This window comes from Agelaius phoeniceus, chromosome 34, assembly GCF_051311805.1.
Source record: "Agelaius phoeniceus isolate bAgePho1 chromosome 34, bAgePho1.hap1, whole genome shotgun sequence".
Lineage (NCBI taxonomy): Eukaryota > Metazoa > Chordata > Aves > Passeriformes > Icteridae > Agelaius > Agelaius phoeniceus.
In genome coordinates, this window is record NC_135298.1 from 3,943,943 (window position 1) to 3,955,953 (window position 12,011).

General features: G+C 52.0%; 2 protein-coding genes and 1 long non-coding RNA gene across 3 annotated transcripts in view; 2 read left to right on the plus strand and 1 right to left on the minus strand.

Annotated features, from left to right (window-relative positions):
* The window catches only part of LOC129133326 (synaptonemal complex protein 1-like), an 80,088-nt gene extending 79,429 nt beyond the window's left edge, over nt 1-659 (plus strand). The window contains exon 31 of the mRNA XM_077192520.1: nt 100-659. Coding sequence (XP_077048635.1) covers nt 100-177 — 78 coding nt within the window. The 3' untranslated portion in view covers nt 178-659. The remainder of the gene's footprint in view (nt 1-99) is intronic.
* LOC143696423 (uncharacterized) overlaps nt 1-7,544 on the minus strand; it is a 125,823-nt gene extending 118,279 nt beyond the window's left edge. The window contains exons 1-2 of the mRNA XM_077192553.1: nt 7,527-7,544; nt 6,935-7,359 (exon numbers count right to left, since the gene is read on the minus strand). Of these exons, the coding sequence (XP_077048668.1) occupies nt 6,935-7,359; nt 7,527-7,544 (443 nt within the window). The remainder of the gene's footprint in view (nt 1-6,934; nt 7,360-7,526) is intronic.
* A 3,060-nt stretch (nt 7,545-10,604) lies between these two features.
* Nucleotides 10,605-11,594, plus strand: LOC143696374 (uncharacterized). Its single transcript, XR_013185820.1, has 3 exons — nt 10,605-10,770; nt 10,870-11,242; nt 11,477-11,594. It is a non-coding gene; the product is annotated as an uncharacterized LOC143696374 (long non-coding RNA).
* The last annotated feature ends 417 nt before the right edge of the window (nt 11,595-12,011 follow it).

Here is a 12,011-nt window from a genome sequence, read left to right on the forward strand (position 1 = left end):
GTCTGTGATTATAGACTGTGCTCTGTAATTACACCAAGAAGATTTTTAACAACTGAATTCAAAGAAATATTTCCTTGCTGTCACATAACTCTTTTGTAGGAGAATCTTGTAAAAGAGCACTCTCACAGTATGATTCCTGAAAGTGAAAAGAAACACAAGGTAACTTCAACTTTTTAATTGCTTTTAGAATTTGGTAGTGTTTATATGTGTAGAATCAATTGAAGTGCCATGATAATTTATTTGCATTCAACAAAAGACATTGGAATGCTTTGGACTTCAAACTTTTTAAATTATAGAAAATAAAAATTTATGTTCCTGGGACTCCTAAACCTTGTTTAGATCTATACAGTGAATCTACTCATGTAAAAATAGAAAGTCTCCAAATTATATTCCTAAAATTAAAAAGATAAAAATAAAAAATACCTCCTTCAGTGCAGGAAGTCCCTTGGGCAGTCCAACACTGAAGTTTTGTAGCTCCTAACAGTGAATTTTTCTTGTTGCATTTTTCTGCCTGTATTTCTTACTTCTCTGTAGATGATTTTTTTTCCCTGGGATAAGAAGGGATTTTAAAGGGTCCTACCATTCCATGGAGATATTAGACAGCAGTTTCTGGAAGGGCTCCCACTGTGTAATTTTTCTTGCTCAGTTGTTGATTTTTTTATGTCTCTGGAATTGTTTTACTCAGTCTTAAACGTGTCCATTTGAAAAGGCACTTTTCCTCTATGGAAGAAAACAAAGCTGATCTAGCTGTAAAAATGGTCAAAGTGTCAAAGTAGTCCTGACTGCAGAACTTACCCTTCTTCCCTGTCAGGAGTTCACTTGTGGTTTTCATATTGGAGCAATGGAATCCAGCACCACTTTGATGTTATCTGTCTGAAAAAGGACTGCTCTGGACCATTCAATGCTTCTCAGTTTAACTTCTAGTGAAAAGACTATTTTAAGTAACACCAATCTTGATATAGCTATCAATCTTTCTCTGAAAGCCTTTTCCTGCAGTTTTGTTTGTTCCCATTTTCTTTGATGTTTGATATGGTCCACATGTAGTGGCTACAGTTCAGAATAACCTGAATTTCTGCAGATAAGCATGAAGAACTGAAATACAATGTGCCATGAAACTCAGCTCTTCCATAGCTTCCCCTTCATTCTCCTCATTTGGCAACAAAAATAATATAAAAAATGCTATTTCCACCCCACCCCACTTTGTTTGGGTCATTGCTTCGTGTTTGGATGGAAAGAGTTCCACCATTTCTCTCAGGTGAATTCTTGGACACTCAGACTGTAAACTGGCTCCTGAGTTTGGCTTTAGATTCCATTCTTGCCCCATAAAATAAAATCTAAAAATAGAAACGTTTTCTTTCCCAGACATATGCTATCAAGACTCCTCCAATGGATAAAATGCACAGTGGAAGAAGCACAAACCTGCCTTCAGAGCAGAGCAGCAGGAAAAAGCAGAAAGTGCTTGTGCAGCTGGACACTCAGTCAGACAGCTCTGAGCACACTGACCTCCTGGTAAGAGTCAGAGAGCAAATCCTGTGCTGAGCACTTCTTTGTGCTCACTGCTGGGTCTGAGAATGAAAATAAACAGTTTGGGCTTCCACATTCAAGCCAATATTTATGTGTATATTTTTAATTGATTGGTTCTTTCTGGAATTGTATGTACATAATTAACATTCTTTTTATTGAACTGTTTTGCCTCATAATGACATCTTAATTTTTTTTATTTTTCATAGTTTAATATCTTTAGGGGGAAAGAAAAAGTAGTTTTTAATATAGTGTGAGTAAGTAACTTTTTCATTTATTAGAGCATAGTCTCGGAAGAAGAAATGTTTAAAAATTTGTACAAAGATTATCCACAAGCTTCACAATTACATTCCACAGCACCAAAAAAGGTATGTTAGCCTTTCCTAAGATTAAAGCAAGCAGTTAATCAGATTGTTTACAGAAACTAAAGGATGGCTTTATTTTCCTTCCTGGACCCCAGCTCCATCCAGTGTGAAATCTCCAGGCTCTGCTCTGAAACTCAAAACCATGAGGAGAATGCGCGAGGCGGGCTGGGCTGCGCTCTCCAAAATGGACAGGAAAAGGAAAATTAAAGATGTTGTAAAGTTCTTTGCTTAAAATGCAGAAATACCCAGTGCCCTGGCATTGCTTGCAGGGTTGTTTTTCTCTCAGAGTTAGTGCTTTGTTGCATTTTTCTGTCATACTCAGTGTGTTCAATACTGTGTTCATTCCTTTACAGATATGAACTTTATAGATCTATAACTGCAACCCCTGCAGAGCATTTTCCACCTTTCCTCCCTTGGGCTTCAAAATGTTGGGACAAAAATTGGCCAATTTTAAATTTTGAAATAAATAGAACTGCATAGAAAGTTGTTTCAAAGCTGTTTCTGGCATTAGAAATTCTGGTTTTAAAGAACTTCTTTAAATTTACTCCATTTTTCTTAACACATAAATACATAGTGGAAGAAATGTTGCTGTTCAATGTATGTTCTTTTACCTGAAGTCCTCTTGCTTTTTCCTGCATTTTAATGGCTGTTAGACCTGTCTTTTTAGACTGTTTTGTTTTCAGTATGTTAAAATGGTTTTGAAACTTCTAAAATTGCAGTAGAATTGCTTGTATTTAAAAAGATTTCAGCTTCACAAGGAGTAAAAGATGCACGGTATAAGATCGTGAAAACAATGTTCAGATGCCATTAAATTGTTTATCTGAAATATCAAGTATGGGACTATTTGTTATTGCTTTAAATATTTGAACACAGACAGAAATCACCCACCAGCCTTCCTAGGGACCAGCAGAAGTCCAAGGATAGATTAGAACATCTATTTCTGAATTAATCCTTGATTAATCTTGGTTTCACAACAGCAACAAACCCTACTTCAGAGCCTAGACATAACAAGAAAACTACAAGTACATGTTAAAATATAATGCAAAATCAAAAATCCCAAATGCAGGTGCACTGGGAAGCAAAATAGATTTGTTTTCTTCTTTTTGTGTAGTCTTAGGGATAGGCCAGTAGTTTGGGTTCCTTATGTTGAGCTGTTGAGCAGCGATGTAAATGAGATTTGTTATTGTATGTAGCTAACAAATATTGTGCAAAGATCTGGAAGAATCTGCTGTGCTTTCCCCATGAGCACTTGGAAGTGAAAAATGGAAGTTTGTACTGCCCACTTCTGGACTCAAACAGTAACTAATCAACTAGAGCCTTGGTATTTCCTAGGGACATGAATCCATGGGATATCACATAATTCTCCTGATCCCGTGAGTGTGTCCTGTGAGGTGCTGTGTAAATCACCTGAAAAAGTACAAAAATATTGCCAGCAACACTGCAGAAAGCTTGCAGGAAATGCAAACAGCAGGGAAGGGTGTAAAATCCCATCTGCCCGTTTCTGTGCCCGATTTTATTTATGGACTGAGGGTGCCCTGCTTGTTGCCATGGCCACAGTGCACAGCTCCATCTCTCCTGTCTCCTTCTCTGGCCTCAGGCCCAGTTCCTTGGAGCACCCCATGGGGGAGAATCCAGGCAGTGAAAGAGACAAAGAGCCCAAACTCCTGGGCTCAGACTCAGACAGGTCCATGGGGGAAGGAAAAGCTGTGCAAGGAAGCAAAACCAGGAATTCATTCCCTGCTTCCCACGGGCAGGTGGGTGTTCATCCGTGCCCAGGTGAGCAGGGCTCCACCCCAGGCAATGGTGACCTGGGGACACAAATGCCATCACTGCCAGCATCCCCCCCTTTCTGCTTCTTCCCCCTCTTTCCAGACTGATTCTTCTTCCACATGGTCTGGGAATGCCCTGGGGTCAAGTCAGGTCACTGTCCCAGCTGCGTCTCTGCCCCTTTCTGGTGCTCCCCAAGCCCTCGCTGCCAGGGCAGGATGAGGAACAGGAAAGGCCTTGGCTCTGGGCAGGAACAAAACCCTCCTGGAACCTTCCCTCTGTTTCCAGGCCAAATCCAAGCCCTGCCCCAGAGAAGCCCCTGGAAGGAAGTTCAGTCTCCCCAGCCCAAAGCAGTCCCCAGTGCCCATCCCCAGCACCAAGCACTGCCTTCCCCAGGGCGTCTCCTCTAGGAAAGGGATGGCTCAGCGAGCACCAGGCCGATGGCGATTGCAGCTCGGGGGGAAAACAGGCGGGAGGGGATCCCTGCTTGGAGTTCCAGGGGTGCTTTATGGGCCAACACACCTGAGGGGTCCAGGCACCAAGAACCAAGAACAAAGCAGGGTCCAGGCTTTTATATGGGACAAGGGAGGGGGAGCTTTGGTGTCACCATGATATTTTCTGAAACTGAGAAGCTGAGAAGCCTCACAGCAAAAGAAAAACAAGAATTATCTGCTGCTGTGGAATGCAACAGGTGCATCTTTGATTGGTCCATGTTAGTTGTTTCTAATTAATGGCCAATCACAGTCAGCTGGCCCGGACTCTCTGAGAGTCATGAGCTTTTGTTATCATTCTTTTCTATTCCCTGCTTGCCTTCTGATGAAATCCTCTCTTCAATTCTTTTAGTATAGTTTTAATATATCATTTTCTTTTAAGATAATATATATCATCAATAATAAATCAGCCTTCTGAAACATGGAGTCAAGATTCTCGTCTCTTCCCTCGTCCTGGGAACCCTGCAAACACCACCGCACTTTGGGCCTGAGGGCCAATGGGCAGAGGGAACAAGGGTGGTGCAAAGGCGGGACAAAAGGGCAGCAACCAACTGGGATTCAGGGGAGGAGCTGCAGGCAACGGGAACCAATAGGAAGGCAGGAGTGGGGAACATTCTAGAAATGGGGAGGAGAACAAGGATGATGTAACTTGGGTCATCAACATGTAAGGGACACGATGCCACCAGGACACACACCAGGGGACAATGTCACCACACCTGTGGGGATGCTGCCACCAGGACGCCTCCAGTGACACCCAGCATGGGCCCACATGGCCCCTGTGGGTGACACTGACCCTTGCCCTGTCCCCAGGGGCGGTTGGGGTCCCCTGAGCGCGGTGGCCCTGGGACACCCTGGTGGCTGTCACTCACTCCTGGGCCACTTGTCACCAGCTGAACAAGTTCCCATCCTGCCCTGGTGGGTGGTGACATTCGGCTGGGACACCACAATGGTGGCAGGGGGGACGTGGTGACAGGAACTGCATCAGGCAGCGCTATGGCTGAGATGAAGGTGCTGGTGGCACTGTGGTGGCACAGGTGGTGGCCTTGATGCTGTCCCAGTTCATGTCCCCATCCATGATCATGTCCTCCCATGTCACCATCCATGGCTGTGTCCCCCCATGTCCCTGTCCATGGCCACTTCCAACTCAGGTCCCCACCCAGGGCTGTGTCCCCACGTGTTCCTATCCAAGCCTTAGTTCAATGTCTTGATTTTTACCCCAATTTCAGGGCTTTCAAAAGTATGAACAGAAACCTTTGTGTTTGAAGGCAAAACCAAAAGGATTTATGTGTCCCTGCCAGAAGAGCATCCACGTGCTTGGGTGGGTGAGAAGAACCTTTTTTGGAGGGGTTTCCACCCCACTGTCTCCAAAATCATGGGTTTTGCCCCAGTCTGACCCGATTTGGTTGTAGAAGATGCCTGTGGGGCAGAGAGAATTAAAATGATGGATTGGTATTGGAGAAGACCTCCAAGGCCACCCAGCGTTACTTGATGCCACCAGGAAGACGCAAGAAGTGAGATTTTTATGGGGTCAGAAGTCGACAAATCTGCTCCATGTCGCTATAGGACATGAAACAACACGAGCGCACACACCACTGTTCTCAAGGTGAGAAAAGGGAAGTTTATTTCCTGACTCCAACATTTATAGTTTTCCAAAAGTGACAGTGGATTGGAGGGTGACAGTGCCACCTCTCCAATGACACTGGACAAACCAACAGTCCATCAAATTTCTTCTCCTCCATAAAAGAATGCAAAACAATACCTTATTTACAGGAAGTATGTGAGAAAGTTTGCTACAAGAATGTAAACATCAGAAGGCCTAGAAAAATCTTCAAAAGTCAGGGCGACAGCTCTCCACAATGGATTTCTGATGTTGGTCTGTGGGTGTGTCCAGGTGCTCACGGGGAGCCAGGAGCCAGCCAGGTGTCTTCCTAACACAAATCAGCAGCACCACGGATCACCAGGGCTCTGCCCAACGGGGTCACTGGGGATCATCCAGTGCTGATCCTCCAATGAGGGATGGAGCTGTGGAGCTGGAGCAGCACACAAAGCTCTTCCCGCCCTGGGAGCACTCCCACAGCTTCCCTCAGCGCTGGATGAAGCGGTCCAGCTGGAGGAAGATTGATTGATTGTCCTTCTCGGACGTCCCGGCCGGCTGTCCAGCACCACTAGCAGTAGGGGGGCACTATCCCGATCTCTGTGGTTCGGGACAGCACCTAAGGCAAACGCTCTGTGCCGTGACAGCAGTGTTACCTTGTGGCAGGACGTGGCTTGGCTTATGGCTACAGTCAGCAGAAATGAGAGAGCGCTCTCCAGCTGTGGTGAATCCAGGTTTATTGGGTCCCAGGGGAAACCGACAACCAAAGAGAGCAAGGGGGAAGTTGCAAGAGCTTATAAGGAGGGAGGGACACAGGGGAGGAGTCAGTCCTTGGACGAATAGGGTTTCAGAGGGGAGTGGGATACAAAAGATTGACTTAGGGAAAACCCCAATGGGGATAACTTGAGGGTGGGGCCCTGGCCCCTGAGCCAATCACTCGACGCTCTAGCTGAAAGTTTCTAGAGAGTTCTAGAGAGAAGGGTGGGAGCGCCGAGTGACGGACAGGGCACCGGGGAGGGATTTGAGAAAGGGTACATTAATCTCCAAGGCAACTGGGGAGGAGTTGGGATAACTGGCAGCATAAAGGAGGAAAGGGAGAACCAGGGCAGAACCATTGCATGATAGGGGGAACAGAACAGTCCAACTTATACAGACAACACAACAGCTGGATGCATTGGTGTTGGGTCAAGGCTGACCTCTGGGAGAAGCTCTTCCCACACCAGGCACACTCATAGGGCCTCTCCCCGCTGTGGATGCGCTGGTGGGCACTCAGGTGGGCGCTCGTCCTGAAGCTCTTCCCACACTCCCCACACTCGTAGGGCCGTTCCCCCGTGTGGCTCCTCTGGTGGGCAGTCACTTCATAGCTGGTCTTGAAGCTCTTCCCACACCTGGGACACTCGTAGGGCCTCTCCCCGGAGTGGATGAGCTGGTGCCTGAGGAGACTGCACTTGTCCCTGAAGCCCTTCCCGCAGTCGGGGCATCGGAAGGGCCTCTCCTCTGTGTGAGTGCGCTGGTGATGGAGGAGCTTGGAGCTGATCTGAAACCTCTTGCTGCATTCATCACACTTGTAGGGCCGTTCCCCGTGTGGCTCCTCTGGTGGAAAATCAGGCTGGATCTGGCTCTGAAGCTCTTCCCACACTCAGGACATCCGTAGGGCCTCTCCCGGTGTGTACGCGCTGGTGGCGGATCAGGTTGGAGTTGTGGCTGAAGCTCTTCCCACACTGCCCACACTCATAGGGCCTCTCCCTGGTGTGGATTCCCATGTGGGAGTTCAGGCAGGAGCTCCACCTGAAGCTCTCCCCACATTCCGAGCACTTGTGGGACTTCTCCCCATCCTGAAGCTGCTCAGGGACCCCCAACTCTGACCTGTGGTCACCTTCCCGACCCAAGGTGGGTCTTTCCTCCTCGGATCCCCGTGATCTGCATTTGCAGCCCCTCCTTGTGTGGGATCTCGGGGACTTTTCCTCCCCGTTGGATTCCTGTGCCCTGGAGCCACTCCAAACGGCCTCAGCCACCAGGTTCTGCTGTGGGGATTTGTCCTCCCTGCTCTCCATCCTCAGCTCCTTCCCTGGGGGAGGAAGGACAAGGAGAGGATGGGATTTGCCTCCGTGCCACAGGGAAGGGGAAGGAGATCCCCCCAGTGCATCCCTGGCTGGACAGCATCAGCAGTGGGGCTGTCCTGCAGCCGGGGGCCGTGCTGGGCTGGGAGATGGAGCAGGAGAGAGGGGGAAAGGGGCACTGACTTCCTCCTCACCTGCCTGGGTGTCCTGGGGCATCTTCTTCCTCCTCGCAGCCTCCTCCGCCACCTGGCCAAGGTTTGGGAATGGGAAATCCTGGTTTGGGTGGCAAAACAAGGGCTGAGCGTGTCGGGTTTGATGGTCCCGGTGCCCAAGTGCAGCTGGAGAAGTCAGCGCCCCTTTCAGCCTCGGGGGCCCGGACCCCGCTCATCCCCAGCCTCCCCCACCCCTCCAGGCTGCCAGGGGTCCCTCTGCACCGGGATCGCCCCTCTCCGCCATGGATTTGGGGCGACTCCCCCTCCCCGCTCACCTGCGGCTTCCGGAGGGGGCGGAACCGGGGCAGCCGCGGCCCGAGCGGGGGAACCGCGTGGGGTTGGTGCTGCCGCTCCTCCTCCCGCTGCTCCTCTTCCTCCTCCTCTGGCCCTCCTCTTCCTCTTCTTCCCGCTCCTCTCTCTCTCTTTCCCTTTCCTTTTCCTCCTCCTCTGTCCCTCCTCTCCCTCCCGCTCCTCCTCCGCTCCCAGCCCGGCCCGGGCAGTGCCGGCACCCAAAAGCAGCCGCGTTCTGGCCTGGGGGGGTTCCAAAGCGGCCCCGCCACGCCCGGCACTGGGAGCGATACTGGGAGCACTGGGAACGATGGTGAGAGCAGCGGGCGGGAACTGGGAGCGCTCTCCCTGCCGGTCCCGCTCTTACTGGGAGTACTGGGAGGGAACTGGGAGCAAACAGCGCCCGGACGCGGCTGCAGCCGGCGGGGGCGGAGCCGAAGCAGAGGGCGTGGTTATGCAAATCAGGGAGCATTTGTGCGCTGGGATTGGTGGGCGGGAGGAGGGCGGGATTTGCACGGTCACGTGAGGGCCGAGGGGGGCCGGAGCGATGGCGGCGGCGTCCGGGGAGAGGGGACCGGGAATGGGGACAGGGAATGGGAATGGGAGATGGGCAATGGGGATGCGAGATGGGCAATGGGGAATGGGAATGAGAATGGGGACCGGGATTGGGAATGGGGACCGGGAATGGGAATGGGAAATGGGGACAGGGAATGGGAATGAGGAATGGGGAATGGGGACAGGGAATGGGGCCCGTACTGGGAATGGAGCAGGACGGGACTGAGAGTGGGGTGACACGGGAAGGGGCGGAGGAAAGGGGAGTGACAGCAGGGAGGGGGGTATCCGCTACAGGGGACACCAGGAAGCGGGACAAGGGGACACAGGGACAGTTCCAGGCCGGGAAGTCCTTGATCAGCAGCCCCAGAATCTCCACCAGCATCTTCCAAAGCACCTGGAGCCGCTCGGCCTCGTGTCCCCAAAGCCCTGAGCAAGCCCCAAGTCCTTCCCAGGAACTCTCAGCTCCCTCGGACCCAGCATCCCCCACATCTCTGGAACAGCCCCCCACTTCTCTAGCCCCATCTTAGTTCAACATCTTTATTTTTACCCAGGTTTTGGGTAAAAGCTTGGAAAGAATGAAGAAATGTGAAAAGAAGACCCAGGCCATGAGGAGCCAGGAGGATGTGGAGCCCCCAGCCAGGTGTCTTCCCACCAGGGATCACCGGCACCACGGATCACCGGGGCTCTGCCCACCGGGGTCACTGGGGATCATCCAGCGCGGATCCTCCCGTGGGGATGGAGCTGGAGCAGCGCACGGAGCTCTTCCCACACTGGGGGCACTGGCAGGGCTTCCCTCAGTGCTGGCTGTGTTGGTGTTGGGTCAAGGCTGACCTCTGGGAGAAGCTCTTCCCACACCCGGTACACTTGTAGGGGCTGTGACATCCCAGGAACAGGGCTGGGATGAGCTCTGGTGCCTGGGACATCCCCAGCAGCAGCGGGGCTGGGATGGGCTCTGGTGCCTGGGACATCCCCAGCAGCAGCGGGGCTGGGATGGGCTCTGGTGCCTGGGACATCCCCAGCAGCAGCGGGGCTGGGATGGGCTCTGGTGCCTGGGACATCCCCAGCAGCAGCGGGGCTGGGATGGGCTCTGGTGCCTGGGACATCCCCAGCAGCAGCAGGGCTGGCTGTGATGCTCTCCAGTGCCTGGGCCATGCCCAGGGGTGCTGCTGGCTGGGGTTGGGTTGGTGCCTGTGCAGTGCCCCGGGCAGGGTCACAGCGGGGCAGCTCTCAGTGTCCCCAGCAGGCCACGCTGTCCAGGGCAGCCGTGCCAGCGCTCACTGCGCACTCGGGGCAGGCTGGGCTGGACGGGGCTCGGGGCACAAACGCCGCCCCCGGGGCTGGGCTCTGCCCCTGCCTCTGGGGCCCAGCCCCTGCTGGCAGCGCCTTGGGCAGGGCACGGGGCTGCTGCTGGCCCAGGGGGACAGGCCTTGCCCCCTGCCAGCTGCCCGGGCCCCTCGGGTGCCTGTGCCACAGCCCTGTGCCTCCTGTCCCCGCTACTCCCCGCCACCTCCACTCCCTCCATCACAGCCCCACTCAACCTCTGCACTGTGACCTCTGGAAAGAACAAAAGAACAGGAAAGAAAGAATGAGAGAGGGAAAGGAAAGGAAAGGAAAGGAAAGGAAAGGAAAGGAAAGGAAAGGAAAGGAAAGGAAAGGAAAGGAAAGGAAAGGAAAGGAAAGGAAAGGAAAGGAAAGGAAAGGAAAGGAAAGGGGAAAGGAAAAAAAGTAAAAAGAAAAGAGAAACTTGTAGCCATTTGGCCCTGCCTGGATGCCAGGCACCCACCAAAGCTGCTCTCTCACTCCCCTCCAGAGATGGACAGGAGAAAAAACAGAATGAAGGCTTCATGGCTTGAGTTAAGGACTGGGACAGATCATTCAGCAAATGCCATCATAGGCAAAACATTTTTGAAATTACAGGTATTAATTGAATTTCTTTCTATCCAGATCAGGGCAGGATAGTGAGAAGTAAAATAAAGCTTCACAAACACCTTCTGCCTGTTCCTCCCTCCTTCCCAGCTCTGCTCCTCCCCCAGTGGTGCAGGCAGACAGGCACTGGGGGCTCTGCTCCGTTCATCACCCGTTGTTTCTCTGCTGCTCGGGGAGAGGAGTCGTTCCCCTGCTGTGCCAGGGGTCCCTCCTGAGACACTTCTCCATGAACTTCTGCAGGGTGAGTTCATCTCACGGACAGCAGCTCTTCACAAACTGCTGCAGCTGCCTCACTCTCCCAGGGGCTCACAAGTCCTGCCAGGACCCTGCTCCAGCGTGGGCTCCTCTCTCCACGGCTTTGCAGGTCCCTGCCGGGTCCCTGCTCCAGCACAGGTTTCTCATGGGGTCCCAGCCCCTGCTCAGGCACCCCCTGCTCCAGCACGGGCTCCTCCAGGCGCTACAGGTGCATCTCTGCTCTCCGGGCCCTCCATGGGCTGCAGGGGCCCAGCTGCCTCCCAGGGGCTGCCCAGGGAATCTCAGGGCAATCAGCTCCAGCCCCTGGAGCAGCTCCTGCCCCTCCTCCTGCCCTGCCCTGGGGTGTGCAGAGTTGCTCCTCTCACGTGTTCTCACCCTGCTCTTCCCTGCTCACAGTTACACCTACACCATCACCCATTTTCCTAAATCTCTTGCCCCAAAGGTGTTACCACCATTTCCAACTGGCCCAGCCTTGGCCAGCGGCTGGTGCATCCTGGAGCTGGCTGGAATTGACTCTGTGGGACACAGAGGAGCAGCTGCTTCCAGCAGCCTCTCACAGAAGGTGCTCCTTGAGCTCCCCCTTACCAAAACCTGGCCATGCAAACCAAGTATAAGCATGGCAAGGTTTTTATTACCCTTATTAATTCTTCTTTTTGCTATTGTCACTATTATTGCCCCTGTGATGTCACACTGCCCCTGTGATGTCACAGAGCCAACTCTATGTCACCTTGTGACGTCATACAGCAGTGCTGTGAAATCACAGAAGACTGATATCCCAAAGTCATCCTGTCATGTCACAATCTGTTTTGTGACGTCACAGCCTGCTCTATGATGTCACACAGCCACCAGGTGATGTCACAACCCACTCTCTGATGCCACAGAGCCACCCTCTGTGATGGCAGACTCTGCTCTATGGCCTCATAATATGCTCTGTGATGTCACAGCCAGTTCTGTGATGTCACCATCCCCTCAGTGAT